Raw genomic sequence first — 27,627 nt, forward strand, 5'->3', positions numbered from 1 at the left:
CCCCCCCCCCACCCATCCAGGAGGCACCAGTCACCGGGGGGTGGGGGGTGTCAGGGGGAGCACAGACAGCCCTAATGGCAGATTTTTCCAAAGAGAATTTTACCTTTTGTCTTAAAAATGTAATATTGCTTGACATATTTACAGCTTGAGAGTTAAGTGCAAACCAGAATAAAGGGCATGTGCTGTCCTCAGTTTGTTTCCTGTCATGCTGGTTCATATATCTGCTCTGCCAAGAAAGATGTTCATTCTCCTTCCTACATTAGGCTTCGTTGTCTGTTCAGGGATGCCAAGAAAATCCTTGACACCAGAGGAGAAAAATAGGTTTTTGGGACAGAAATCAGTTGTCCTGGCCTTCTCTAGATATGTAAGGAAGACAAATTGAAGACTTTTTGAATCCAGTGAAGAAACAGAAACTTGTCTTGTTACAAGTTGGTTTTTATACTTGCCAGCTTCTTAGCAACATCTTGCACTTCAGGCATTTTTTTTTTAATTTGAAAAACTCTTCAATGTCTTGCCATTAGAAGGTTAGTTAGTGTAGTACATTAAGAATGTTTCAGAATTATTTGTACTGGTCATGAATCATGCAGTACAAATCATTGGTTAGGGAATTTATTTCCCAAAAGAAAACCAAACCTTGTTCTCGCATATGAGCCACTTACCTGCCATCTTTGCTGAGAGATGAATTGCTGCTACCTCTAGGCACAATCACCCCACCTGAATGCTTTCTACAGAGAGTTATCTTTTCTAGTAGAAACGTAGTTATTTTCTGGGACTTGGCAATTGGCATCTCAAAGATTGAGAGCTCATGATGAACTAATCTTGACTGCTTAAAGATAGGATGATAGTGCATAATGGAACTGAGTAAAATTACCTTTCTGTATTAAAGTTGTTATAGTGCAGAATAGAAAAGTATGATGGTGATATGACAGAAAATGTAGGTATAGAAAAATAATCTGTTTTTTCCCCCTCCTACATTCTTGCCCAAAATTGTAAATCCCAATTTGAAGAAAAACTAACAAATTTAGGCTTAGCAGAATTAGTTTTTTATAAATTTAAGTTTTCAGGGTTGCAGGAAATTAGGGCTGTGGGAGGAAGACAATTTATTAATGACAGCATACCATTATTATAGTGCAGCTTAACTGCCCACTGTGACAAATGTAACTACTGTAGGACTGCTGACAGCTGAGTGGCAATATGCGTCAGTCCCAGCTCCACTGTCCCGAAACTCCCTCTGTCTGCTTTGTTACATCTTCCTCTTCTGTTCCCAGTCCCCTGGGTTTCTGGGAATTGTAGTCCAAACTAGGGCTGCTCCCCCTGTCATCGCACACTGCATCAGCCATCACTTTTCTTGTGTCCAAAATATAGTAGTTTGATTTAAAATAGATTGACATTAATACTCCAATTGTACTATTGTAATTACTCTTGCATATTAAAATATGTACTGAAGAGAATGCAAGTGAAAGATCATCCTTTGGGACTTTGCACAGTGGTTAGTAATCATGCAAATTAGCAAATGTGATGCACAATATTCATAGTCAGTACAACCTTTAAACCATGCCTTTTAGGTTAAAGTATAGCCTCGATATAGATATACACTTTTAATCTGCATGCAGAGTTAAAATTGCACAGATTGTTTTACCTCGGAATTCTTTTCTCCTCCCTTTTTCTTTAGTTTCACCAGTGATAATAAAAGAATGGGCTGCTTACAAAGGAAAATCTCCTCAAACCCCTGAACTGGTGGAAGCGCTTGCATTCAGAGAATGGACCTGTCCCAATCTGAAGAAGCTGTGGCTGGGAAAAGCAGTAGAAGACAAGAACCGAAGAATGAGGGCATTTTTGGCTTGTATGAGATCAGATACACCAGCAATGCTCAATCCAACTAATGTGCCCACTCATCTTATGGTGCTCTGTTGTGTACTAAGGTGAGTGTTCCTTCACTCACATTACTGCTGATTAAAATAGCATGAAACAAATGTGTGTTTCAATGTAGAGTATAATATTTATCCAGCATTTCATTTTATTCCTGCATTACACCATGACTTGAAAAAAAAAATTGGTCATATTTACAAGGTTTGTTTAAGACTTCCTCATTTCTGTGATTCTGAAAATCATCCTGGCTACCCTTCAGTTTCTTGCTCAATTCCATAGAGAGATGAAAGAAGAAAAAATGCCTGTTTTGTTGTTTTTTTGTTATAACTGCTGCTTTCCATTTGAATGGGCTCAGACTTGTAATACCTAAAGTCTCTAACCAGAAAGAAAAAGAGTTTGAGTCTTCAAATTCCAAAAGGAAAAGGGTGCAGAAGATGGGTGCTTAGCAGCTTGTGAGAATGGGAATTTGCTTTGTATTTTGTTTTAATAGCTCTTGCTTTTTAAGAGCTAAATTATAAGTAAAGCTGATATGCATAAATTAGACTTACAAGAATATTGTTCCCACATTTAAAAAAAAATACATATATGCCTGGGGGGGGGCGGGGTTGACATGGGAGGGTGTGGATATAGATATGTAGACAGACGTGAAGCAAAGAAGTTTGATTAGCACACGCTTGGAATTATTACTTCCATAAAAACCCCTTGTGACTTTGGAGGAGCATGTTCATCTCAAACTCGCATTGATGAAAGGTTAGCACCACATCATTATAACTTTTATATGGATTAGAATTCATTCCAGTCTTAGACTGTTGTTATGGCTGGTTCTTGCCTTGTGTAAAGGGGGTGTAGTAATTTAATGATGCATGCTGTTGAATGAGTTTACATGCAGGGTGTTTTGTTTGGACACTGCATCAGCTAATGAATATTTTTCCTGTTAGTCTCTAGCTCAGAAGATACAATTTAATAAATGTCACTTGAAATCATATTTCTACTTTTTCTTAAGTAATTAATTTTGACAAAATATATATTTTATGCTGTGCTTCCTATATTTGAAATAGGACCAACTATAGCAGATAACTTTTTTCATTTGTATTTATCGGCCTTACCAAAATTAAAATTTGACAGTACGCTTAAAATCTGTTAAAAAATTTTAGCTACTTTTTCAGGCTCTTCTTTAAAAAAAAAAAAAAAAAAAAAGGCTTTGATACTATTTGGTAACTAGTCTGTTGAATAATACTAATAATGCCATTTCCTTTAGCTTATTAGTAAAATGAACAGAGGTTCTTTGCTTTTGTTTTAGGTACATGGTGCAGTGGCCAGGGGTTCGTATACTTCGTCGCCAGGAACTTGATGCTTTCCTTGCTCAAGCATTGTCTCCAAAGCTCTATGAACCTGACCAGCTACAAGAACTTAAGGTAATTCTTAACCCTAACTTCTTTCACTAAACATATCTAACCCCAGGACATCCATAACGTTAACGTAAGTCATGCAAAAATTTTATCTTTTCTCTAACAACGTTAAGTATTTACAGTTCCTTACAATGATATAAATCAGTATGTAAAATGCCAACATTTTCATTAGTCAGAGGTTAATGCTCAGTTATATTTAACTGTTTTTGTTTACATTTACATAAATAAAATGTGCATTGTGAGGTTTTCTTATTTCTATTTTTATAGTGACCCTTTGGAAGCTTTAAAATAAATCTGTTTCCGTATAGAATTTTTTGAGACTTCTCTGAAATGCTGATCTTGGTTAACTCTGAGTAAATAGATTTTAAGGGTCAGTAGAACCTTGTAACAGATGTTTCATGTGGACAAAATGCAGAGACAATTTCATACCCATTAACATAAAGAGGGTCAGGGAAACATTCTTTCAGCACTGATCGTTTTCTATAAATATGAATTTACATCATTACAAAGGAATTTAGTTAAGATGCTCATCTTTTTAGATGCAATTACACTATATGAAATAAATATAGTTGTTAGATAATCAGTGGGATACTGTACAATATAGAATGCTAATCTCCTAGTGCAACATCTTGGGGTTTCTGCGTAGAATTTTTCCCTAGACCTTCAACTTCATAGTGAAGTTTCCTCTTCTTGCCTTGGAGTTTGGAGGCATGAGGTGTTTTTTGATCTTTCTTGGCTTTAGACATCCTCTTGGAAAACCTATCCAGAATTAATCTGCCGTAGAACAGAGGCAGTCCTCCATTTATAGCACAGTTTTTCTTTGAGATTTGAAGTTATTCTCTTTCATTCTCCACACCTGAAATCTGAGTCAACTCTCTCTCAACTGGAAGCTATGAAGGATTTTTCATGAGGAACAGAGACTGGATGACATTTAACAGCTCCTCTATATGGCTTGGAAGATGGCCATCTGAGAGGAGAAGAAAGTGAAGAGCAGATACTCAGCTGCTGCAGCCTTGTCCTGAAGGAATACTCTTTTGTAGTGGATCTTGTAGCCAGGCAAGAAGGCCTGTGTTCTCTTGTAGTGATTTGAAAGGAGATTGGTCTTCCTACAAGCCAGTACATAGATAGTGCTGTACCTGAGGTAAATGGGTAGACACCAGAAGTTCTTTTGTTTTCCAGTTCACATTCGCATTTGGAGGAAGAGGCACAGAGAAAAACAGCTATCTTAGCATTGCTAATAATAGAGTCAGCTTGCATAAACGTCAGTTCTCTAATTTCAGAAAACTGAGTCCCCTTGATGCAGTCAACAAGAGTGCTCTGTGGGCCACAAATTAGTTGCTTGTTATTTGGGTTGGCAAACAGACTTGCCAGAGCCTTACCTGCCTTACATTTACTGTTAGCATTTCAGCAAGGTTTTCTCACTGTCAACATGTAAGCAAGTGGAGAGAGATCCTCACAGCAGGAAGGTTCCTTGGGCTCATATCGAGGCATGAAAATAAATTTAACCAGGTGAATAGTCCAAGCAAACCAAATGAATTGGTTTTGGTTTAGAAAAAGGAAAAAATATTCAATAAAGGGTAAGAAGATATTCCTTTTCTGGAATTTTCACTCACCAAGTAGAGAAGTGCATTTTACAGAATTCTCAAAGGTCAAGAGAAGTGAGATCAGTTTAAACAAAAAAAAGTCATTAATTTTAAGTCACTAAAGTCATTAAGGTGTTGATGCCTCAAAATCCAAAAAGAAGGAAAGGAAAATATTTTTTCATTGTCATCTTCCTCTTCCAACTTTTCAATACTGGAGTTGGGACGGAGCACAGGCAGACAAAATGAGCATGAGCTGGCTTCTGCAAGATTTCTCATATGTGACTTAAACCAAAAGCTCCCAAGAATCCTGTTTCGTTGTGGGAGGAGTGATCAGGCTGCAGGAGGCCTAAACAAATGGGCCAGATTCCTAAAAGTAATATCATTTAAAACGTCTTGCCACTTACAATTACCTACATGGAGCCTGAACCGAGTCCAGCAGGAAAGCAGCTGATATAAGTGTGTCTATCATTTAGCCAAACTTTAATTGTGATCAGAGGACCGACATAGTTGTACTTTATTTTAAAAAATGCCAGTTTCTGTTCTAATCATTAATGTGACTTAAATGTGTCACCTGACATGTTAAGGAAGCTCTTGTTTGGGACCTACAAAAAGGCGACATGAGTACTCCAGCAGAGCAGTAGGAGGAAATCCTTCATGGCAGGATGGTTAAAGTTGTATTTATCTGGCTCTCAGTTAGTTGGGCAACTTTACTAATGGCTATCGCTAAATACCAAAATAGCAATTTTTTGAGCAAGAAGGTTGGATATCCTATACAAGGAAACTTGCAAGAGAGTAACGTGGTCTTTATTTTACCTGGTCTCGTAATCCACCAGTGTGGACATAATATCTTCTCTGGGTACATATTTTAACAAAAATGCTTATAAGTATTATCAAAGAAAAAAGTTTTGCCTTTGCCTCCAATTTTGGCAGAGAGGAGGAAAACCTACTGTGAAAAGTGAAGGATTTAGGAAAAGAATTCTCAGATAACTGTTTCCACTTCTGCAGGGAAATGAGCATCAGGGACATGAGGACTGATAGGATATTTTATCTTTAAAGCTTTTATCTTTATTTTCTTTATGAAAAATTTTCTCCCACTTTTTTTTATTTTGGATTGTGAATGGGATTAATACAGATGATTTCCATACTACATGTTAGTAACTGCAAATGTTATATTTCTTGCTATGTTGTTAGTGTCTTCATATGCAGCTGCTGCTTCTCTTTCTGTTGAAGTCAGACACAGAAGGAGCAGCTGAGTTTTAACACAACTGCATATCTACAAAGTGATTTGGATTGTCTTTTTGATCTTGCAGATTTCTTATGCATAAGACAGGTAATGCAGTTTAATTACTTTTGAAATTTAATGGCAAAGTCTTCCTTTTAAAAATGTTTCCCACAAAGGATTGACATCTTCACATGCTGAAAGGGTGGGGGGTGGAAATTAGAGACAATGACATTTTGTTTCCACACTAAAAACATACGCTGCAAGCAATTTTTTTTTCGTTTCATTTCATAATTCTTCTAATGCCATATATCCATTCAGCATTTCTTTAACCACAGGCCTTCATGTATTTGTAATAATTTAGGGATTTTTACTGACTTCTCTTAACTTTGTAAGCATTCTGAGAGAGAGTTTTTCAAAGATGATAGCCTAGAACTAATAAAAGTTCACTTATAGTGAAAATGAATTGGGGGAGTGGGGGGTAGAATATTTCAGAACATGATACAACTCGGCAAGCTAAAGTTGACCACTAATACAACTTTCTAGGAGAAAATTACAGAAGCACAATGCACTAAAACTATCAGGTTTACAAGTCCATTAAATTTTCTGTCAAAATAAGATTGAAGTCTCTTCAATCACATTCAGCTAATCTGAGAGAATTCTCCTGGGTTTGTTCTCTTCGTAGAAAACTTTACACAGATATGCCTGAACAGACACTCAAATGCGGAGTCCCTGAAGAGTAGAGAGCATGTAATGCTGACGCTGTGCAGCCAGGGAGCCCCCTGTGCACACATCTCAGCGTGCTCTGCAGGCTCCCTCAGTGTGCCTGAAGACAAGTAGCAGCAGTGCACCAGGACAGTCCTGAATGACTGACCTAGATTGATCAGGGTCAGCCTGAAGTACAATGCAGGGATTTTGAAGAGGGTGTGTTCTGCACCTGTTTGACTGTAGCAGTAGAATCCAGTGAGCAATACATTGTTTGGAGGGAAGGGACAAAGCACCCTGGAATGCTGGGAGAACTGTGGTGTGGATTCTCTCGGAAGAGAATATATACAGACTTTTGCTCTTCTAGGAGAAACTCTCCCAAAAATTGATTTTTACCCTGGTTGTTCCCAAGATATTTTTCTCCTGGAGTAACTATTTTTGTTGTGGGAAGAAAATCTCAAGTTTCTGTACATTCATAGTTGGTCCTGGGAGAGCAACAACTCTCACAGGAAAAACTGAATGTCTGTACATGGCCATAGTAACTTCTCTATGCTATAACATAGAACTTGAAAAATTGTGTAATCTACAGCATACCAAAGTGTATTTGGTCTTAATACAGCACCAAGTTAGTGTGCATCAGACATTGCTTGTACATCAGGCCACAAAACTTGGGTCCTACAGCTTCCAGTGACGGACCTGGGTAGCTGAGAGACAACAGTGACTTCATTCTTGCATCCTCAGTTCAGGGCAGGTTTACCTCTTGTAATTTATTACAGCCCCAAGGAAATTTGAGAGTTTCATTAGGGACTGCTGTAATTGAATGCACCTTCTTTCAGAATGAATGTGGATAAGTTAAAGCTGGATTTTGGTGGATGTACTGATTTCAAAATTGTATTCTCTAAACAAAACAAAAAAAGAATTTTAAGTGGAGTAGCTCCTTGACTTTTCAGTGAATTACAGTTTATAGCATGAAATAAAAATATTCATTGTAAGGATCTTTGGAGAGACGATGGAAGTAGATTAACATTGAGACTTCTTAACCAAAACTCCAGCTTTTTAAAATATTTCTAGTCCAATTTTGTTTGAAGATGTTGTTTTTATAGTAGTCTTGTGGTAAAGCCAAACAACAGCTTTTTAGTTTTCAGTTGGTAGATTGCAAATATGACTTTAAATCTCCTAATGGGTCCAGTTTGACAACATGTGTAAATTAGTCTAAGTGTTGTTTTTTTTTTTTTTTTAATGGTGGCTACCTAAAGGTAAACTGTTATCAATGCAAAACATATTATTTAATGTATTATTTAGTAAAGCATTCTTCTTAGTCCAGTCATAATTTCTTTCCTCTGCTGTTATCATTTGAGTTTTACTCTGATATGAATTTTCTCTCATTCTTACATTCTACAGCTCCTCTACCTGTCATGACTTAAGACTGAATATTAAAATCTGAAATATAAATTTGCAATATAAGAGATCTTACCCCCTCCTACCCCTTTTGGAGTACTGGTCCAGGAGTAATCCTTAGAACTTTGACTTGACTTGGAAAGTTTGTATCGGTCTGTTGATATTTTTACTTTGATATTAGGTATGGTACGACATTGAAAATGTTATTGCTCCTCTCGTTTTTATCTCTTTCAATCCGTTCTCAACGTGCTTTTAGTGAAAATTATCTCACTAAAGTTTTTCTTTTTGTCTACAACTAAGAAGCAAGATTTCAAACTTTTAAAAATAAATGGCCGAGCAGTTTTTTTTAACTAGCAGTTCTTAAAGTAACGGCAGCTAAAAATAAAGCTAAATGTAAGATGGGAAAGAACTCTGATCAGAACTTTTTTTTAAATTTGATAGCATTTACCGTACTAGATAGAAAGGTAGTTTCTGTATCCCATTAAAAAGGTAAAACATTCTCCACTTTACAGCAACGGAAAAATATTAGTTTCTAAGTGGAGTGATTCATGCAGTATCCCTTTAAACTTGCACTGGCTCCTTGATCTTGCAGTAAATTCTTGGCGTTGGTTCAGGAACAAAAATATCGAGAAAGAAGTAGTCTGAAGTCAGGCAAAAAAATGCGGGGGAGAGGTACACCTTATGGACTGAATCAGATACACATAAGCTTTCTTGAGCAACAGCTCACAATTTTTTTCCTTTTCTTTCTTTGTAGATGTCTAGAAACACAGTTTGATTGTTTTTGTGTTTAAATTTTGTGTGGGTGGGGGAGTGGGAGGATGGGAGGGTTCAGTTTAGGATTAGAGGCTCCTTGATCCTTGTAGTTTTGCAAGCATGGGTCAGACACCAGAAACTGAGTACAAAGGTAATTAAGTGTATGTATAAATTTCTCACAAAAGTCCACTTAATTAAATCTCTCTCTCTCTCTCTCTCTCTCTCTCTCTCTCCCCCTAATCATTTTATTTTCAAAATAATTGGCATATTGAAAAACTTGGAATTCCACCTGGTACTTCCCCAGTGTCATCCTTTGAAAATTCATCTTCTCTTACAGATTGAGAATCTAGATCCCCGGGGAATTCAGCTGTCTGCTTTGTTTATGAGTGGTGTGGATATGGCACTCTTTGCAAACGATGCTTGTGGACAGCCAATCCCATGGGAGCACTGCTGTCCATGGATGTATTTTGATGGAAAACTGTTCCAGACCAAGCTGATTAAAGCAAGCCGGGAGAAAGTTCCTCTTATTGACCTCTGTGATGGTCAGGTATGTAGTTTAAGAGATGTGGTGTTAAGAGGCAAATACTGAGCTTTTGTAATTGTTATATATATTGAATCAGTCATTGTGTATACTTCCTATCTAGAATGTGACTATCAGGGTGGGGATGGCTCTTAATTATTTGCACACTCTGCAAGTCTGTCTCATTCGTCTCTCTTTAGGGAAGGGAGATGACATTTTAAATTGTAATAGATTTTTTTGGAAGAAATAGAATGAGTTCATTTTTTAACATTATCATCATTTCAGTGTATATACCTTGAGCCTACACTGATTACTTTGAGGGTGTACCTAAATTCAGTTTATCAAAGATTGTCATAAATACACGTATATAATATTAACTGGAAATTGAAATCTGTGTATATTCCAGAAGTAAAAAGGAAATAAAGTAGAGCTGGCAGCTGTCTTCATTCTTCATAGCAACAGCATCTTGTTTTGCATCAAGGTGGCAATGCTGTCAAAAAAAGTGAACCCAATATTGTTTTACAAAGAAACAAGATCCTGTCCCTAATTTACTCAACAGGGAATTGAAATCAGTTTTAAAGCACCTTTGCACAAAAATTCTCCTTAAGAGGGGTTTTTTTCATTTGTTTGTTTGGTTTGTTTTTAACAGAACTTGACGCATGATAGGTAGGTACCTGAAAAATCTCTGTATTGCCCGTGATAATTAAGTTTACCTCTGTTTTTAGAAATTATGGATACTATAATAAAGTGAATAGTAATAGCCTATTTTTGACAGCATTAGAAACCTAGAGAAGGAAGAGCCACCATTTGGCTTTGTTTGTTTTTGATGTTATTGAAAAAGATTGTAGATTTGGGAACATGGGGGCATTTCTTTTGCACCAAGGAAATACAGATTATAGGCAATTCTACACTGTAGAAAATTTTTATTTGTCTACTGTAAATTAACTCTTCTGAGGGAAAAATAGGTGTGTTGCAGTAGATATCTATCCTTATGCATTCTTCAGGTTGGTTTTACAAAAAAGCAATAACTTGTCTAGTTTGTGTGGAGGATTTTAACATGCATTTCTGTCTCTTTCTTTACTTGTAGGCTGAGCAGGCTGCCAAGGTGGAAAAGATGCGTCAGAGCATCCTAGAAGGATTAAATTTCTCCAGGCAGAACCATCCACTTCCTTTCCCACCTCCACCTGCCATGCCTTTCTATCCAGCTTCTATGTATCCTCGACACTTTGGGCCAGTCCCACCACCTCAGGGCAGGGGGAGAGGCTTTGCTGGTAAGTATGTGGAAGACCATGTCCACAGTCACAGAATCAGCCTGGTATGAAATATTGTCTTGTCAATTCCCTTCCAAAGTTGTTAATCCATCAACTTAATAATACAGTAAAATAAACGGTCTGAATGTGGTCCAGCATGCCTGTTATTTTTATTAGCTATGCCCTAGTAAATGTGGATGTAGCTATAGCAATCCTAAAATACCTTGATGGATATTTTTCGAATGTAAAGAGGAAAAAAAAAAAAGGAATGAATCTGCACAAAAATAATGAAAGGTACAATTATAAGACTGCCTTTTAAACTGGTTTACGTTTATAAATCTAGACTGAGAATACCGTCATTAAAAGAATGGAGAACGCTGCTTCCCATTTTTCTACAGTTACTTAACCAGTGGCACCTCTTAGAGCAAGTCCCAGAGAGCTGAGTGTACCTTTTCACCCATTTCTAAATTGAATCTCCTTCTTTGTAACAGTAGCCCCAGAGTGCTCTACTTGTACTTATATTGGACAAACAGAAAGATGAATAGCATTTTTTTTAAATGCAGAAAATGCAATCACTGAAGCTTTGTAGCCTCACAAATTGTTATGAGGGTGTTGACGCTACTTATGCGATGGAAGTTCAGCTCTCCAAATTTGCAAATCCTGTTCCAAGCAAAGGACTGCACTTAGTGGTTAGAGGACATGTAGACCAAGGTTGCAGTTACTCTTTTGGCAGGACCCTCTAACCTGGTGCTGAGCTGCTTCAACATTTCATCAGCCTCTGATCTGCCTGGGCATTTGGGCCCCAATGGTGCTGTAATCCCCGTGGCTGCTAAACGATAATTTTTAAAGTGTTCAGAAATGCTGTGACTCTAAAAGCAACATGGCAGCAGCTTCTTTTTCAGGGGAACTCCCGTATGCCTGGCCCCCTCACAGCTTTTCCCCTGTCTTTCTTTACCCTGGGTCTAACAGGAGTCTATGGCTTTGGAGGCCCTTATGGGGAAACAGTAGCAACAGGCGCTTACCGGGCCTTCCGGGTGGCAGCAGCAGCAGGACACTCCGGAGCCTTCTCTGGCAATGACAGCAACAGGACTAGCAAGTTTCAGGGCGGTAATTATACCAAACCCTTTTCTTAGAGCTTCTGGCAACAGCGTCCTTCACTCCAGTCTGGTCTGAGGCTTTTCACTGACTGCCAGTTTTCCTCTCTACCTAACTGTCTCCAGCTATCGCTCGTCTAGAACCTTCTCAGGGTGCGGTGGAGTCGCTCACTGCCTGCTCTGCTCTACTCGAGTCTTCTCCCGGTGGCAAACTGGTCTCAGGGCCAGGCTGCTCCTTACATTAACTTAAATCTTTTCTTCAAGTGTAAAATACCTTTCGATTTTAATTTGAGCTTCTCCCTTCAAAACGTCAGGGGTCAGATCCTATTCCACCTGGTAGGTTCCAGAAATCCTATTCCACCCAGCTCCAGTCCCTGAAAAACTATTAATACAGCCACTTTTTTTAACATGCCATCATCTTCACTTTAAGATCAAGGGAAAAGAAACAGCGAGGAGGAGGAGGAGGAGGGGGACCCACTTACATCTTGTGTTCATGGTTTTTCAGGGACTGAGTGGAATCTGGTGACATTTTAAGTGACGTTCCAGTCTCCAAGGCTACTTGGTGTAGGTGGCATAGGATCTGGTCCTAGGATGGGCAGTATAAGTTCAACTTTGGATTTGTCAAAACCTTCTAAAATTGAAGGAGAGAATAAGGCATCTTGAGAAAGTGAAACAGTTGCGAGGTTTGTGTTACTACTAATATATCCCTTATCTCGTGCCTCATGTCAGTTTATATCACCTTTTTTTTAGATACCATTGCCCATTTTCTCCTCCTATAAAATGGGAAAATAGATATTTTATTGAGTTCCAATTTCTAATTTGAGTCGTTTTCCACTGAGTTAGATATAGTTACTACTCTCTAAGCTTCTAGTTTAAAAAAAAAAAATACTTCTAGTGCTTCATGGTAAAAATAACCAGCATAAACTATATGCAGTAAAAGGTAAAAATTGCACAGAGAAGTATGATCCTTTCTGAATTTAACCAGTAATATAGTTTTTAGTGGATTAACCTTTTGATGACTAATTATAGCTGCATAAATGCTCGTTTTTAACCCTTTCATTGCTGATGGTTCATAACCAATAACATCTGGCTCTAATATGCTTATCTGGTTTTCTGGAAATATCTGTTATGCCCTGATCCAGCATGAGTTTTAAGGACTTTAGAGGGGTATAAAATGCACATTTAAAACATGCATGAAACTGATACTTTCTCAGCTATTGGGATAATTAAGTTATTTGTTTCCTTTATTTTTAAAGGTAAATATAGAATTTATAATCTAGTAAACTTAAATACAATTTTTCTATATTACTGTACTCTAGAATTTGTAAAGACAATTCAGCATAAGAAGTTTAAATATAGTAAATGACCTTTGTGTCTTATGCTGATATCTGGAATTACAAATAGAACTGTATTCAGGACAATAAAATATAAAAACAATTCCTCCTGTATTACCCAATTCCCCCATCTTGTAAACATGAAGGGGAAATGGTCTGTGTATTTTGAAAAATTGCACTTAAATTTCTTGTCATCTATGCATGTTTGAAATTCCTAAACCTAAAGAAATAATATCATAGTATTTTTCTTTTAGTTCAGAATTTATTTATTTAGATGAAGGCCCCCTAAAATTGAATCTTAGTTTTAATTCCTTTAAACAATCATACCATGAAAATTGGATATCTACTATCCAAAGAGAAAGCAATTGTTATAGCAGTTCAGTACAGTTTTTGTACTGGAGGTTGCTGGAGCATGTTTTCCACTCATTAGTAACTTTAATTTTATGATTATAAAGAACAAATTTTGATTTTGCTTTTATGTACAGGCGTCCAACCTATTCCTTCTCAGGGAGGGAAACTTGAAATTGCCGGCACTGTAGTCGGCCACTGGGCTGGAAGCAGGCGTGGACGAGGAGGTAGAGGGCCATTTCCTCTACAGGTAGTTTCTGTTGGAGGACCAGCAAGAGGGTAAGTGCAATACCCTGAAATTTATTCTTCATGTAACTTAGTGATTTCTGGATTCTTCTATTTCTTCAAAGGCAGACAGAAACAGCAATAGAGATCACATGGTATGTCTGGACTTTTTAATGCTTATCTCTGTCTCAGGCTCCCTCTGCAATGACAACTAAGGCATGATAGGGATCTAATCCCCAATCCAAAAATTGTGCATCCTGCCATGCACATGTGGCATGCTAGGGGGCACAATTATTGGGATTGTAGCTTAGATCCCAACACACTTAAAACTGAATGTCTGTTGGAGGACTAAGTCTGGAGTATCAAATCTATGGCCCACAGATCTGTATCACCTGACCCACAGGGCTTGTGGATGGGCCTGGAGTTTGAGGGCAGGGTAAGCAGAAGGGCCTGTAACTGAATTCCCATATATAGAACCGTAGTGAGGGGGCAAGCAATAGCCCCACATGCCCTGCTGCTGTCCTGCAAGGAGGCCTCCACCTCTGGATTCAGCCTCAAGGCCCAAGAGACTTTGATGCCCCTGATATAGTCAAAACATAAACTACAGCTTAAGGCTAACGCTTAGTTTCACTGCTTATCCTTGGAAGTACTGGGGAAATAACTGCAAGGATACAATCACACCTACCTGTACATGGCAGAGAAATGCAGATATACCATCCAAGTGGTATGAAGAAGGGCGATGCATGATTTCCATCTGCCCTACATCAGAGATTCAACTCTTTGGAGGGGATGTAACTTTTTACAGTGCCAGGCCTGCCTTCGTCAGTCAGATCATAATTGATGCTAACCTCTTTACATCTAGAGTTACTAAAAATGGATCATTTAGAATGGGGAAAATGCTGTTTGCAGAGAGGTCACCAATTCACTGTAGCAGCCCATAGAAAGGGCCAAAAGAAAGTAAACACTGTTTTCAGTGCTTTCTTTAACAAAAAAATGAATGATTGGCAACCTCATCTTTGAGCTTGATTCCTAGTGAGAGGGAATAGTTATCCTTCAGCTGATGTTCAGAGATAGTAACCCCAAGCCTCATCGCTTTGTCCCATGTGTTTAGAACTCTCTTCAGTACTATTTTAGCGGAGTGGATTAAGTCACCTTCACCTTTTCTCTTTGTTCTCTGCAGCCTAATTTTCTGTCTTCTCCATTTATATTAAGTTTGACTTGCTTTTGATTAATTGTGATCCATCAGTATTCAGTGAGCTATGAATGTGACTTAGAAAAATCTTCCTCTTAGCTGTCTGGAGTGCGTACTACCAGCTTAATTACAATTATTAAATGAGACTGGTTTGTTTTGTAATCTTTAAAATCCAAAAGAATGATGCATACCAGAATACAATAGGAAGAGTCAGATATTACTTTAAAATAAAAAAGGAAAAAAACCGCCACTTCCCTTTTTCTTTCTAATTCCATTATTTATTATTTTTTGGATGAAGAATGGGGGGGAGCACAAAGACTGGTTTGGCAATGAATAATCAAAGCTGTTGTGGTAGTTATCATTTAGATGTTTATAAGATACCAAGAATGATCACAATTTGTAAAAACGTGGTTAACTGGAATCATTGGACCAGATTTTGCTTCCTGCTCAAGCAGTTTTGTGCCTCTCTAGCAATACAAAGTGATCTTTTAAGCTGGCAAAATCAGCTATCTAGAGCAGTGATTCTTCAACCTTTTTTAGGCTCTAGTAACCCTTCTTCAGACTTAAGGTACCTCTTAGAAAATCCCCAGCTCTTAGTTTTCACTCCTTTCTTGAATACAAAAAGTAGATCACTTCTGTTGCAAAGATCTCGAACCACAGCAGATCAGAATGTTTTTGACACAGTCGATTCCTATTTGAAATCCCTGGGTTTATCTTCTGGATCATAAGTAAGTGTTAGAACGCGTAACCGTGTTAATAGCGCATAGCACCCTGTACCACCCTCAGAAAGATCTTGTGTTACGCCAAGGTGCTGTGGAATCCTGGTGGAGAATCACTGGTCCAGAGACTTTCCTGGCACAGAGCTTGCTTGTGCAAGAAAGTAACTATTGTTGGAGTGCTGCAGTGATAGCCAGCTGTCAAAATGGTTCACTGGTGGCAGCTGCAGCTAGTGAAACTTGAAATAGCATTAAGGTGGTTCCAAGTCGTTTTCTCTACCTGGTCAGGTGTGGAAGTCCTGTTTTCCATTCTCTGCTAGGTTTAAAGGGGCCAGTCCTAAACTCATGCCCCCTTGGTTTTAGATCTACACCAGCGGTTTTCAACTTTTTTAGACTCAAGACCCTCCTGGATAGATTCGAGGCACCGCTTGGAAAATGCCAGCTCTTAGTTTTCACTCTTTTTGTCTACAGAAAAATAATAGAGATTTTCTGTTACAAAGAACTCAAAAGACCACAACTGTGGTTTTCTATTTGAAATGTCTGGGTCTATCTTGTGAATTATGTTTGTAAACCTAACAGTGCTAATATTTTGTAGCACCCTTGAAAGCATCACCACTTAAAAGGCACCTCAGGGTGTTATGGCATCCTCACTGAGAATCACTGATCTACATGCTTGGAGTGAAGGTGGAGCAACCTGTTGCCATTTGTATGTCACATACATGTATGTGTATATGGCTAGATAGAATGCCCTGTAAGATGGGAGGTCTTCACTTGAGAGCAACCCAAAGCTGGATATAACTTGGAGTGTAATGGTACTGTCATTAAACCTGTACCAGGGTTGGTTCAAGCCTGTCCCCTTCTTTCCATAGCCGTTCAGCAATGATAGTACTTAATCCAGTGCTTGAGCTGTTTCACATTTTAAAAATAATATTTTTATCTTTGTTTATAGGCCTTGCATTTCAGTAAATCGAAAAGATAGTCTTATAAATATAGTTCATAATAACTGTCTGTTGCCAGGCTGATTTATATATGGTATTTCTATGGGTTTTAATGACCATTTTATATTCATTTTAAGGCACTTTTGCAGAGCTTAAAAATACTTCATCATTGCTTGACTTGAAGTGAATCAGAGTAGCAGCTATTTTTTAAGAAAACAAAAATGGTGATTTATACTTTCACAGGAAATAAATTCCTAAAATACTGAATTGATTGATATTGAACTGGTTGTTACTATAGAATGTTCTACTTTTCTTAGGAATAAATTGTTTTAACAAAACCTTTATTTTATTTGGTTTAAGGTATTTTACCACAAAGGTCACATATATTTTTCCTTTCCCCATTTTCCTTTTACCACTCCTAGGCGTCCCAGAGGAATTATTTCCACTCCAGTGATAAGAACATTTGGAAGAGGTGGAAGGTACTATGGGAGAGGTTACAAAAGCCAGGGAGCAATGCAGGTAATAGTGGTGTGAATTACTTCCAAGACAGTAGTTTACAAGCTTCCTAAGCCAACAGGTGTTTGTGTCATAGCTCTTGGGGAGAAGGGTGAATAGAGCACTACCTTTAGGTACCATAGTACTTGCTGTTCACTGAAACTGTAAGCTGTATAGATAGATGGTGATATGGCCCATGGTACATCTTATTCATAAACAAATTTGATTATGGAATTAGAGGAGAAAAATGTTCCTTCATATGAAGGTTAGGCTGAGAAGGAAAGTGATATAGAGTCTGAAATGAAAAGAACATAAAAAAGCATAAAAGAGGTGGAAACGAAGCTGAAGTAAATTGTCAATTTGTATTCTGTTGCCTCCCCCTTGTAACTTTCACTGTGGGATCCTGGTCCCTCTACAGAGAGAATTTCACCTTGGAATATATGCTCTGAATACTTCTGAGAAATTATGGAATAATCTTTGCCTCATATGCAAGTGTGCTGCTGTATTGTTTGGTAGTGGCATTAAGAGTCCATAATCAGAGATGAAGGATTGGGTGGGGAGGTGTCCACTGAAAAGTCCACTTAATTTTTCCCTTGATCTTTTTAAACCAAATTGGCTAGAGCAAATTAGTGTTACACATACCATTGCAGTTTGCTGTAGCTTGACACTTCCCCTATTTTTTGCTTAGTTTTTCATTCCAGTTGCTCACCAGTTTCCCAGGGAGATACATTAGTCAGTAGATGAGATGGACAGAAGTGCCTGATAAAAGTTATCACATGGCTCTGAAAGTTATCAGATGGATATCAGTATAGGAAGGTTAGTAGGTGGTGTGTACACACCCCAAATGGAAGAGGAGTGCTCTCTTGTGGGTGATGAGGGAACTCCTAATTTTAAATAAAACTATCTGTCTTCTCATTAAATTCCATTGAATTAGACTGATTTAAATGTCACTGTATATGGTGGCTGCATATTAATTTGGGGGGGGGTTAGCTTCAGTTTTCTTAATTTCCCCCTCAATTTCTAGTCAATAAATTGGTTGAGTCACAGTCTGTATTTATTATTTTAATTCACAGCAGTTGTAGCTCTCAGGAAAGTTACAAAATCAACAAGCCTAGTGATGGCAGGTCTGTGTTTACCCATAGAATCAATAAAGTACATGCAGCAGCTGTCCAAGCTTGCTGGTTTCATAAGATGCTTTCAGAGAGAGTAACTTTTAGAAGCAAGAGGCTAGATCAGTCTCCATGCTGTTGCACTACTTGGGCTTTCTGCCAGTTTGCCATTGATTTATATAAATGATGTGGAAAGTGAAGATGGTAAACACTTGGTGTTACAAACATCTTGAGCTAGAATTGTGCCTTTGCTTTAGAGATCAAGGAGGAAAGATGGCTGTTCCTGTAAACTATCTGCTGAGCTATTGTGTTTACTGTCCTGTCATTTATTAATAGATTTTTTAAAACAATGTCTCAATTTCTTTAGAGGAAAAAAAAAGTTTTAAAAGAGGAGTATGCAAGGGATAGATTCCATAGACAAAGGACCTTATTCTAGTTCCAGTAAATAGTGACAATATGCTTATCAGTTGTATCCTTTATAAAGCTGAATACCCGAAGCATGGAAATACAAGGATAATTAAGGATTTTTTGGAGTGATTTCTTTATTGAGCCAATAAAAGATATCATCCTAAGATACCCTCACCTCCTCACATAATTTCTGGAGCGTTACAGCTACAACATCATTTACAGTGGTTTTTAACTGCCCTAGGGTAAATCTTCCATTGTTCGAGTAGGGCCAGATTCTGTGATAGCCTTACTCACAATAAGCAACATTTTAACTCTGTGGGTCCCAGTGACATAACTGAAGCGCATGCATGTGTAAAATTAAAATGGAAAATAAATGCTGTTATTAAAAATAAAAGGCATTTCTCTTTAGTATCCTCAAAATACAACCAGAAAAGAAGAAAATTGATAGAAATTTTATTACTCAAATGTAAATCCACTTATTTAGTTTTACTACAGATTGTTACGATGTACTTTGCTAGCAAGCTAAATAAGAGTAATATTATTACTATTATAATAGTAGTAATACAGTGATTATAGGGGTTTTTAATCAAAAAAAGCCCCTTTGTTCAGAATTGAAAATATTAACAGTTGTTTCCTGGATTCAAGATTTATTTTGGGGGGGAAATTGTGTGTGTGTGTGTGTCTCACACGAACCAATTATTTTGGGCAGAGGGCCGCTTACTGAGTTTCGGTAAGCCATCGAGGGCTGCATGACAGGCAGCCCAGGGCAGATTAATATTAATTTTCTAGATTTTTTAGGGGGCCCGCAGGCCAGATAGAATGGCCTGGTGGGCTGGGCCGCATTTTACCCACCCCTGCCTAAAGTATATAGAACTATTTCATTTTGTTTCATTTAAGTGCTTGGGCTTGATGACTCATCTAATGTGTTACAGTGTACATTAGTGTCTTTTATCAACCTCAGTGTAAAACTGATGGGGTTTTTATGCTTTTTTGGATATGAAATTTATTGTGGTTGTTGAAAAATATTTTGTTTTATTCCAAAACCCCCCAAAACCGTAGCTTTTCTCTAATTCAACTGTATGTTTTGAAAGTTTACTGTGCACTTCACATGAGTCTGTGTCACTGTCATAATCTGTTTTATGCATAGTATGTAGTAGCTACCTGACTCTACCCATACCTCAAAGTATTAGAGAAGTATTTTGTACTGTATTTGAGAAATAGTATGTAATGACTTTTAACTGTTGCATGTAAACAAGGAGGCAGAGTTAAGGTTGTGCGCTGAATCTTAATATTGGAATCTCCTGACTTAACTGTATAGTCTGAATGCCACCTTTTCTTCTACCTGGCAAAAAGAGCAATTTACAATGAGGACTTCAGAAAACTGGACTAAAAGGCATTCACATGAATCTCTCTTAAGGACTATAATTATTCCAAATCTGTGCTAATTTAGGACTTTAGTTTCATATGGTAATTCTTGTTACTCCAGTATTTGTTGGGAATGCTCAGTGTTACTTTTTGCATGCTGTTGGAAATAGTGACACCTTAATCACAAATGTAGAGTCCTAATTTTTTTTTTTTTTAATAGGGCAAACCTCCTTATGCTGCTTCAGCAGAAGAAGTAGCCAAAGAACTTAAGTCAAAATCAGAGGAATCTAAATCCTCACTTGTGTCTTCAGATGGATCCCTGGCTGAAAATGGAGTAGTGAATGAGGAAAAACCAGCTTCCCAGATGAATGGGAATACAGGAGACATCAGGGCTTCCAACCAGTCTGAAAGTGCCTTGAGTAATGACTCTAAAATGTGCAATACAAATCCTCACTTAAATGCACTAAATGCAGACAGTGTTTGCCATAAAGATGATACTCTTGAGGCCACTGTCTTAAAAAAAGAAGAGTAAACTTATTTTTTATAGAGGGTGAAGGATGTTGGGAAGGGTCAGGATTAGGAATATCTGGAAAGAAAGAGAGCCTACAGTTACGTACATTTTTTCCTTTCCGTAAGAGAAAAATGAGGACTTTGGAAATTCGGATCCCTCTTTGATGTCAGAGATTTAAACAACACTTTTTTTAGTTTTAACCAGTTGTAGTCAAAATGCTACAATAAAACAAAAAAAGAAAGAGAATGAAGAGCATTTGACTCCCGCACTTAAAATGAAGTATACATAAAGTTTAAACTGGTTATGACAAAAGCTTGTAGTTTTGTTTCTTGAAATATAAAGAAAACAAATTTTGGCAGTCTTTAAGTATATATAGCTTAAAATATAATTTTTAGTACTTGGCACCATATGTATGCCATTATATTTGATTTTGCATTACTGTGTCACAATAAAGCTTTCTTTAAGGCTTTGATTTCATGATTATGGGGGGAAAAAGGCACAACCACAGTTTTTCTTTCTTAAATTTCATCACTGTTGATGTGGTTCTTTTGTGTTCAAATGTGCAAACTATCGAAACTAAAAATTATAGAGTAATATTGCAGTTCTGCTGATTTTAAATATACATCATACATACTTTACAAGCAAGTTAAATGGAGATAAACTTGAAATCATAGAAGATACAAATGACCTTTCAAAATAAACACAATGTGTTCTGAAACTTTTTGTGACTAATACCATGCATCCGTGATCAATGAACTATGTGGTTTTGAATCAGACGTAGACCATTAGTACTACTATTTGAGCTAAACTTCTGCATGGTTCATAATTTTTAAAGTGTGTAGTTAATATTATGCATGTTATTGTCCTCTTTCTTCCATTCTTACAAGTACTGTGCCCATTTGCAAAACAAGAAAAGCTAATAATCAGTAATAGTCCTATAAAAGATGTTAACTATGTTTAGTCATTGACTGATCTTGCTCTAACCTTAAAATTTTGTGATTATTGACCTCTGTTGCATTTATTCTAAAACTTAAAAAAAATTATCTAGCCGTTTTGAATATCAACGTTACCCTGGTGTACTCATTGCTGTATGCATTATTGTTCTCTGTTGCTGTTTTATGCCTTCATATTAGCAAATATGAAATCTGTGAAAAACAAAAAAAAAGCTTTGATCTTCAAAAAAAAATACCCCCCTTCTGTAGCAGGAAACAAATGGCTTGTTCTTGAGAACTTTCCCATCAAGAATTTAGTATAAGCAAATATACCTGTATCATTTTGATGTTTTTGTTAGTGTTTCCAAACTTAATGTACTTCAAAATCAGAATCATTTCTTTATATTCGTTTTCATATAATTCTCCTGATGCTCTTCATCACACATTAGTGATCAGAAATGAGGTGTAATTCCCCATTCCCTGCCCGCAAGAGCTAAGTAGGTATCTTAATGTAAGTTGAAGGGAGTTCTGCCCCAACTCATGGATTGTGCAAGAATGAACTACTGTTGGGTTTGATTGGTTGTAGATGGATTGTGGTGTGGTGTATTTGAAGGCTATTGAATGCAACTTACAGTGCTTAATAAAAATCTTTATTCTTTTAGTATAAAATACTGTATGCTTTTTTTGTCAAATATTTTAATATGTTTTAAATAAAAGTTTTCCTATGCCCAAATAAATTGATTGAGTTAGCAGATAACATGATCTCTACCAGGAAAGAAAACTTAAACATAATCCCAAAGTGAAATGTTGCCTTTGAGAACAGTGCTTCATCCTGTCTGTATTGTAAAACTACTAAGTTTCTCACTGTGAAATATAAAATACCAAATGATCAATAACATACAAATGTTCACTTTAAATCTTGAAAGAAGTTACAAAAAAAATGGACATAAATCTGAGACTGGGACGGGGTGGGGGGAGGGACGTTAAACACACTACCGTCTGAAATATAGAGGTCATCAAGTCCCACATCTCCAAAACCATCCTGGCTGCCACAATAAGAGTGAAGTAGACCGTATAATAGAAAAGCAAAACAATCTTTGCTTATTTCAGAAACTACTGTAATAGAGAGAAATATGGATGAAATATTGGCACAGCTGAATTTTTTTCCCCCTCAGCCTTATGAAGAACAGACTCAACTCTCAGCATTTTCTTACTCTCGAAAGGAGTTGTGGTCAGTGCCTTGTACTGAATCTCTGCAAATAAAAAATGCTGCTACCCAAGGAAAAGTTACTTCTGCATGGCATCTCTGGCAGAATTCCTCCTCATTCTTTACTCTCAGAACAAGTATGGGGCCCCATCAGTTCAAGATGACATACTTTCTTATCTCAATAAGCAAAATCACAAAGTATCTCAGACTCATGATCAGCAGCCGCTACTAGTACTGGTTAGACCAGAAGGCAAAACTTGGGATATACACCAATTGCATGGTTAGGCTATCTATAGGAGGTGTCATATTTGACTTAGTGCAGTTGAAATGCAAGCACACACACATTCAAGCAGTCCAGCACATGTTAAGTGCCCTTCTAGCTTCACAAAGTTGTTACCTTTCAGATAAGGGTTATCTCCTAACATACTAATACGGGGGTGTCAGCTGTATGGCCTGGGGGCCAGATGCCACATGGAACCATATGATCTGGGTCATGGATTACTGGATTGACCCTACATCCTGACCCTGGCCCTGAGCATGCACAGTACAGAGGGTTGTCCCAGTCTGGCCTGCAGAATGGTCCAGTGACCCTCATCAGGTCTTCAGGGCTGGATGTGTTTGATCCCTGCTTTAATAGGTTATTACATTACAACAATTTGCAACCGTTGCAAGTTAACGTGATAACTTATAAGACCCTAAGAGTCAGTTTTAGGTTATGTCTACTCGAACTTCTTTAGAATTACAAGTATAACATAACAGCTATGCTTTGTACATGAACAGGAAAATGCTTCTCCCCTTCCCACCCCCATCAATGAAACCAGTTATATCAGGAAAAATATATCAGCAGTTTTGCTGATATAACTGCATTTACATCAGGGACTTATGCTGATTGCCTCTTTCCATCTTTGACATGGTAGAAGCCTGAAGTGTAGGCATGGTCTTAATACTTGTGCTTTGAACAGGTGATAGATTTTTGGGACTTATCTACACTTTTGCCAGTATTCTCTTTTACTAAACAGGAGGGTGTTTCAGAAAGTAGCATCAATTTTAAAATAAATATTGTGTGTGCTAAGAACGGCAAACTACACAGCAGCAGGGAACACTGGCAGCGTTGTCCAATGTCATTGTATACGTCTATTTAAAGTAGTGCTGTAGTTCAGTAAATGGACAGCAAACACACAATGGTTTTATTTTGAAATTTCAATTAAATTCAGTTTACTGGTATATACAATGGTGTTTCAGAAAGTAACTGGCAGATCTTACATTGTCAAAAAAAGTTTCCCTGGTATGGCTTAAACTAGTGTCTGGTATGGAATAAGTATCGACAAAAAGGATTTCCCACCTGTGCCGTCTTTAGATCTTTTGTTGGTATAACAATATCTTTGGAACATAACTTTTTTCCCCCCATGTTCCTAGTCACTATAATTAAAATATTTCAAGTGTACCAAGTCAGGACATGAAAATTAATACAGGATGAAAATCAGGGTGTTGATTTTTAAAACAGATTAACTAACTCTTCCTGACTGATTCCTTCCATGAAAGCTTTTTCTGGGTTACAGTACTTTATTCCATATTGTTTAATCCACATAAATTATAGGGAATAGCTATACCAGAATAATTTTCGGTGTCAATGAGCCCAGGTGATAGGTGACTTATTTTTTTAAAGGTGATGAACTACCTGCTATTTTGAAAATGTGTTAATCAAACCATTTAAGATGCTTTAAAACAAGATCCATTTGTCTAGCCTCAGAGTCTATATAAACCCTGGAATGGTATCACAATCTTCTACTTGCCTTAACTAAGAGCTCTGCATAGTATCTGGCTCATAGGGTATGCAGGCTGCTAACTATTGGATTTTTTTGGCAGCCCCCTCCCCCTCTCCTCCTTGTCCTCCTATTCTGTTCTCCTCGCCAGAGGTGATCCATACTCAGACTGCATCTCCCTGAGCTTATGAAGACAGATTGTGCCTTGGGGGGAGATGCAGTATGTTAATCACCAATTCAGGCCACCCAACTTCACCTCTGAGATTACTGATGCCCAGGAAGATTGCTTCAGGCACTGTGGAAAGGCTGAAGCCAACTGCGTGATCTGTTTTATCTTCATTGCTGGTGTGTGACCTGTCGAGACCCTGCAGAGAACAGTACACAAAGCCCAGTGGGATAATGAACAACGGTAGGTCTTGTTAAGGAATGTGGCCAGACTGGAGGTTGGTTGGTTGGTTCGTGTGTTTGTTTCCTTCCCTCTCTCCATGGTGAGTGGTGAGAAGATTGGGAAGATCCAAGACCTTTTTTGAAGTAGACATCATGCTTGAATCCGTGTGCTGTGTCAGCCTGACAACACTTGCTTCAAGGGCTGTGATTGCTTGCTATCTCTAAGATGTGAGTTGGGTTGAAAATGTTCTAGACAGCTTTTTTCAGTGAAGGCTAACTTCTATGTCAAGGTAGCTTTATGGAGTTTGCTCTCTACAAACCCTCTAGCTTTTTAGGTTGATGTAACTATCCGAGGGCTAAACCTGTGCCTTTTACCCCACATAGGGTTGACGTCAACTAGCTACTTTACTGTTAAGTAAAGAGAAAAAAATGTATTTTGTCTCCACTAGAATTTTAGCTCAGGTTTCATGTGAATACACTTTTCAGTGAAGATAGAGCTCTGCTGAGTCTTCTGCTTTTCAAGCAGCTAAAAATCTAAGTGTCTTTGGAAGTGCTAAGCAGAAGCAAGAAACAATTCCCAACTAGAAGCAATAAAGCAACAGGAGTCCTCAAATTATCTGGTTGGAATGAACTTTGTTGCCTGAATTGCCCCTCCCCGCTCTTTAGGTTTTTTATAATTAGTTACTATTTGTTTTTAACAATGTTGTTAACTGTTTAATGACAGTCTGCCCATTCATGCAAGAATTTGTCACCTTCATGTGTGTGGGGGGGGGGGGGGGGGGGTTCGTTTATTTGTTTTGTACATCCTATATCTTTAAAAGCAGACAGTTAAGTAATTTCTGACAGCTGGGATTTAGGGTCTTCAATACACTGACTCCCTTCCTGAAGGGAATGGAGTTTGGGAACACAGATTGGAAATTTCTGAAGAGAACAGATTATGATGATAGTACCTGATATCTAGGTAGTAGCTGTATTGGCGTAGAGGAAAAAGCAATCAGGGCTCGTGGACAGAGGTGATATCTTTTATTAGACCAACAAGATTTTTGCAAAAAATGCTGCTAGCTACAATGATAGTACCTAGCTCTTGTAAGCTGCAGCATTTTCATCAAAGATTTCAAGCAGTCCTTTCATAGGTAATAGCTAATCTTTATTATTTCTATTTTATAGTGAGGAGGTTCAGGACCAGAGGGGTTAAGTGACTTGAGAAGTGACATAGAACATGAGTGAATAATTTGTACATATCCTCCTCACCCATGGGTACATGTGGATTGTACACTGGGATTTAGGAAAATCCTGTGTTTTGTTTTCACTGAACATAGTTGCATTTAACCAGAGATTGGCATCACTTGATTAAATTGTGAAGCTACAAGTTTGTTGCAGCTTTAACTGTAGTGGTGTAACTGACCCCCAACCTACATTGATTTTTGTAGCAGTTTGCAGTGTGTTAAGATTGTAGCTGCTATTAAAGTAGAAAACAGGAAACTTTAAGTAATCGGTCCTCAGATAACTATACCACCATCTTTAGTGTTTTATAAGCAGAATGCCCTAGGCTATAGAACAGGTTTCCCCTGAAGGACAGGGTTGGTGACCCTCAAACCTTTGGAGTCATTTTAGGAGTATATTTTCATCTTTATGGATATGCATTTGACAATACCTAGGAGCCGTGCTAGGGTTAGTCTTTGACTTTTGGGTGTCAGGGAAGCCTTGATGTTGAAGTGATGAGCACTGCATCACAAATACCTGTATGCTTGTCCACGATTGGTTCTTGCTGACACTTGAACAATGGGTGATTGAGGGACAACATAATCTGATGAATAGAGCTCTGGACTGTCAAGGGACCTGCAATTAAACCCTGGCCCTACTGAAACCTGAGGATTTACCCCTGAATTCTCTTCCTGACTACTGCTGAACTGTTGCATGACTGGCTGCATCTTTTCAGCAATTTTTAATTTTTTTTGCATTCTGTTCTCTCATTTGCCTTTTGAATCTAAGCTTTTTTATGACCAGGGCTGCCTCTTACTGTGTTTTTACCATATATAAATTCCAAGCTCTGTGTTCTAGCGCTGTTCAGATGTGCCCTCCTCCCACTCCAAGCATGGCAAAATAGTCACAAAGGCAAGCAGTGATGGGTATCTCCAGCCAAGGAGCTAGAGAGCAGGATTCCCTACATGCCTCAGCTTCTGAGGACAGCCAGACACACAGGAGAACAGTCACTGGTTGTCTGTCCTGCTCTTCTACCATTCTGCCTGAAGTGGGGAGCGGGAGCAGGAACAGAGTACTATGGGATACCAAAATACTGGGCAACCCCCTGTCATGCTCCGTTGAAGGGTACACATGCTTCAGGAAGATGATCCTCTCTTTTTTAAGGTAATTTTGAAATGTTTTGGCCATTTTTGAAGCTCTGCTTTCACAGTTAAGTTTTGCACCCTTACTGTTGGGAATGCTTTAAAAGCACATCAGGCCATAGTCCAAGCTTCATCCTGCAGGTGTCACTCTAATTCAAATTAATAACAAAAAAGAGGGAGGGGAGTTTGCATTAAACATACACAATATGATTTTAGCAATACCATTCTTCAAAGAAACATTTTGTTGCTAAATCAGTCTAATAACCTCAATGGACACACTGGCAGCCGTATTTGCCCTGGGAGTGCTCCCTCCTTACTCTGCATCTTTATTGTATATTTTGCACCTCTGCTCTCTGAATGTAGTCTGGCTCCCTAGAGTCCTGTGTCTTCTTTTTTGGCCTCCATATCTGATATGTGATGTGTCTTAATCTGCTATAAGAACTAAATCCTGATTAAATCAATGTGGCGACATCATTGCAGAAGGTGTGACAGCTGGGAAGGAAGTTCAAGAAAAAGGTTGAAAAGAGAATTTAATGAGGCAGAAGGGAAAGA

The 27,627-nt window shown here is 38.0% G+C and overlaps 1 protein-coding gene across 4 annotated transcripts in view; it reads left to right on the forward strand.

Annotated features, from left to right (window-relative positions):
- FAM120A (family with sequence similarity 120A) overlaps positions 1 to 22,039 on the forward strand; it is a 72,016-nt gene extending 49,977 nt beyond the window's left edge. For 3 of the 4 annotated variants that reach the window (XM_025197121.1, XM_025197120.1, XM_006017998.3), the window contains 8 exons: positions 1,673 to 1,922; positions 3,170 to 3,284; positions 9,274 to 9,483; positions 10,544 to 10,727; positions 11,676 to 11,813; positions 13,620 to 13,761; positions 16,976 to 17,072; positions 20,151 to 22,039. In XM_025197121.1, coding sequence (XP_025052906.1) covers positions 1,673 to 1,922; positions 3,170 to 3,284; positions 9,274 to 9,483; positions 10,544 to 10,727; positions 11,676 to 11,813; positions 13,620 to 13,761; positions 16,976 to 17,072; positions 20,151 to 20,462 — 1,448 coding nt within the window. In that variant the 3' untranslated portion in view covers positions 20,463 to 22,039. The remainder of the gene's footprint in view (positions 1 to 1,672; positions 1,923 to 3,169; positions 3,285 to 9,273; positions 9,484 to 10,543; positions 10,728 to 11,675; positions 11,814 to 13,619; positions 13,762 to 16,975; positions 17,073 to 20,150) is intronic. The other variant, XM_014517075.2, reaches the window with a different exon arrangement.
- The last annotated feature ends 5,588 nt before the right edge of the window (positions 22,040 to 27,627 follow it).

The sequence above is a fragment of the Alligator sinensis genome, unplaced genomic scaffold (genome assembly GCF_000455745.1).
Source record: "Alligator sinensis unplaced genomic scaffold, ASM45574v1 scaffold391_1, whole genome shotgun sequence".
Taxonomy (NCBI): domain Eukaryota; kingdom Metazoa; phylum Chordata; order Crocodylia; family Alligatoridae; genus Alligator; species Alligator sinensis.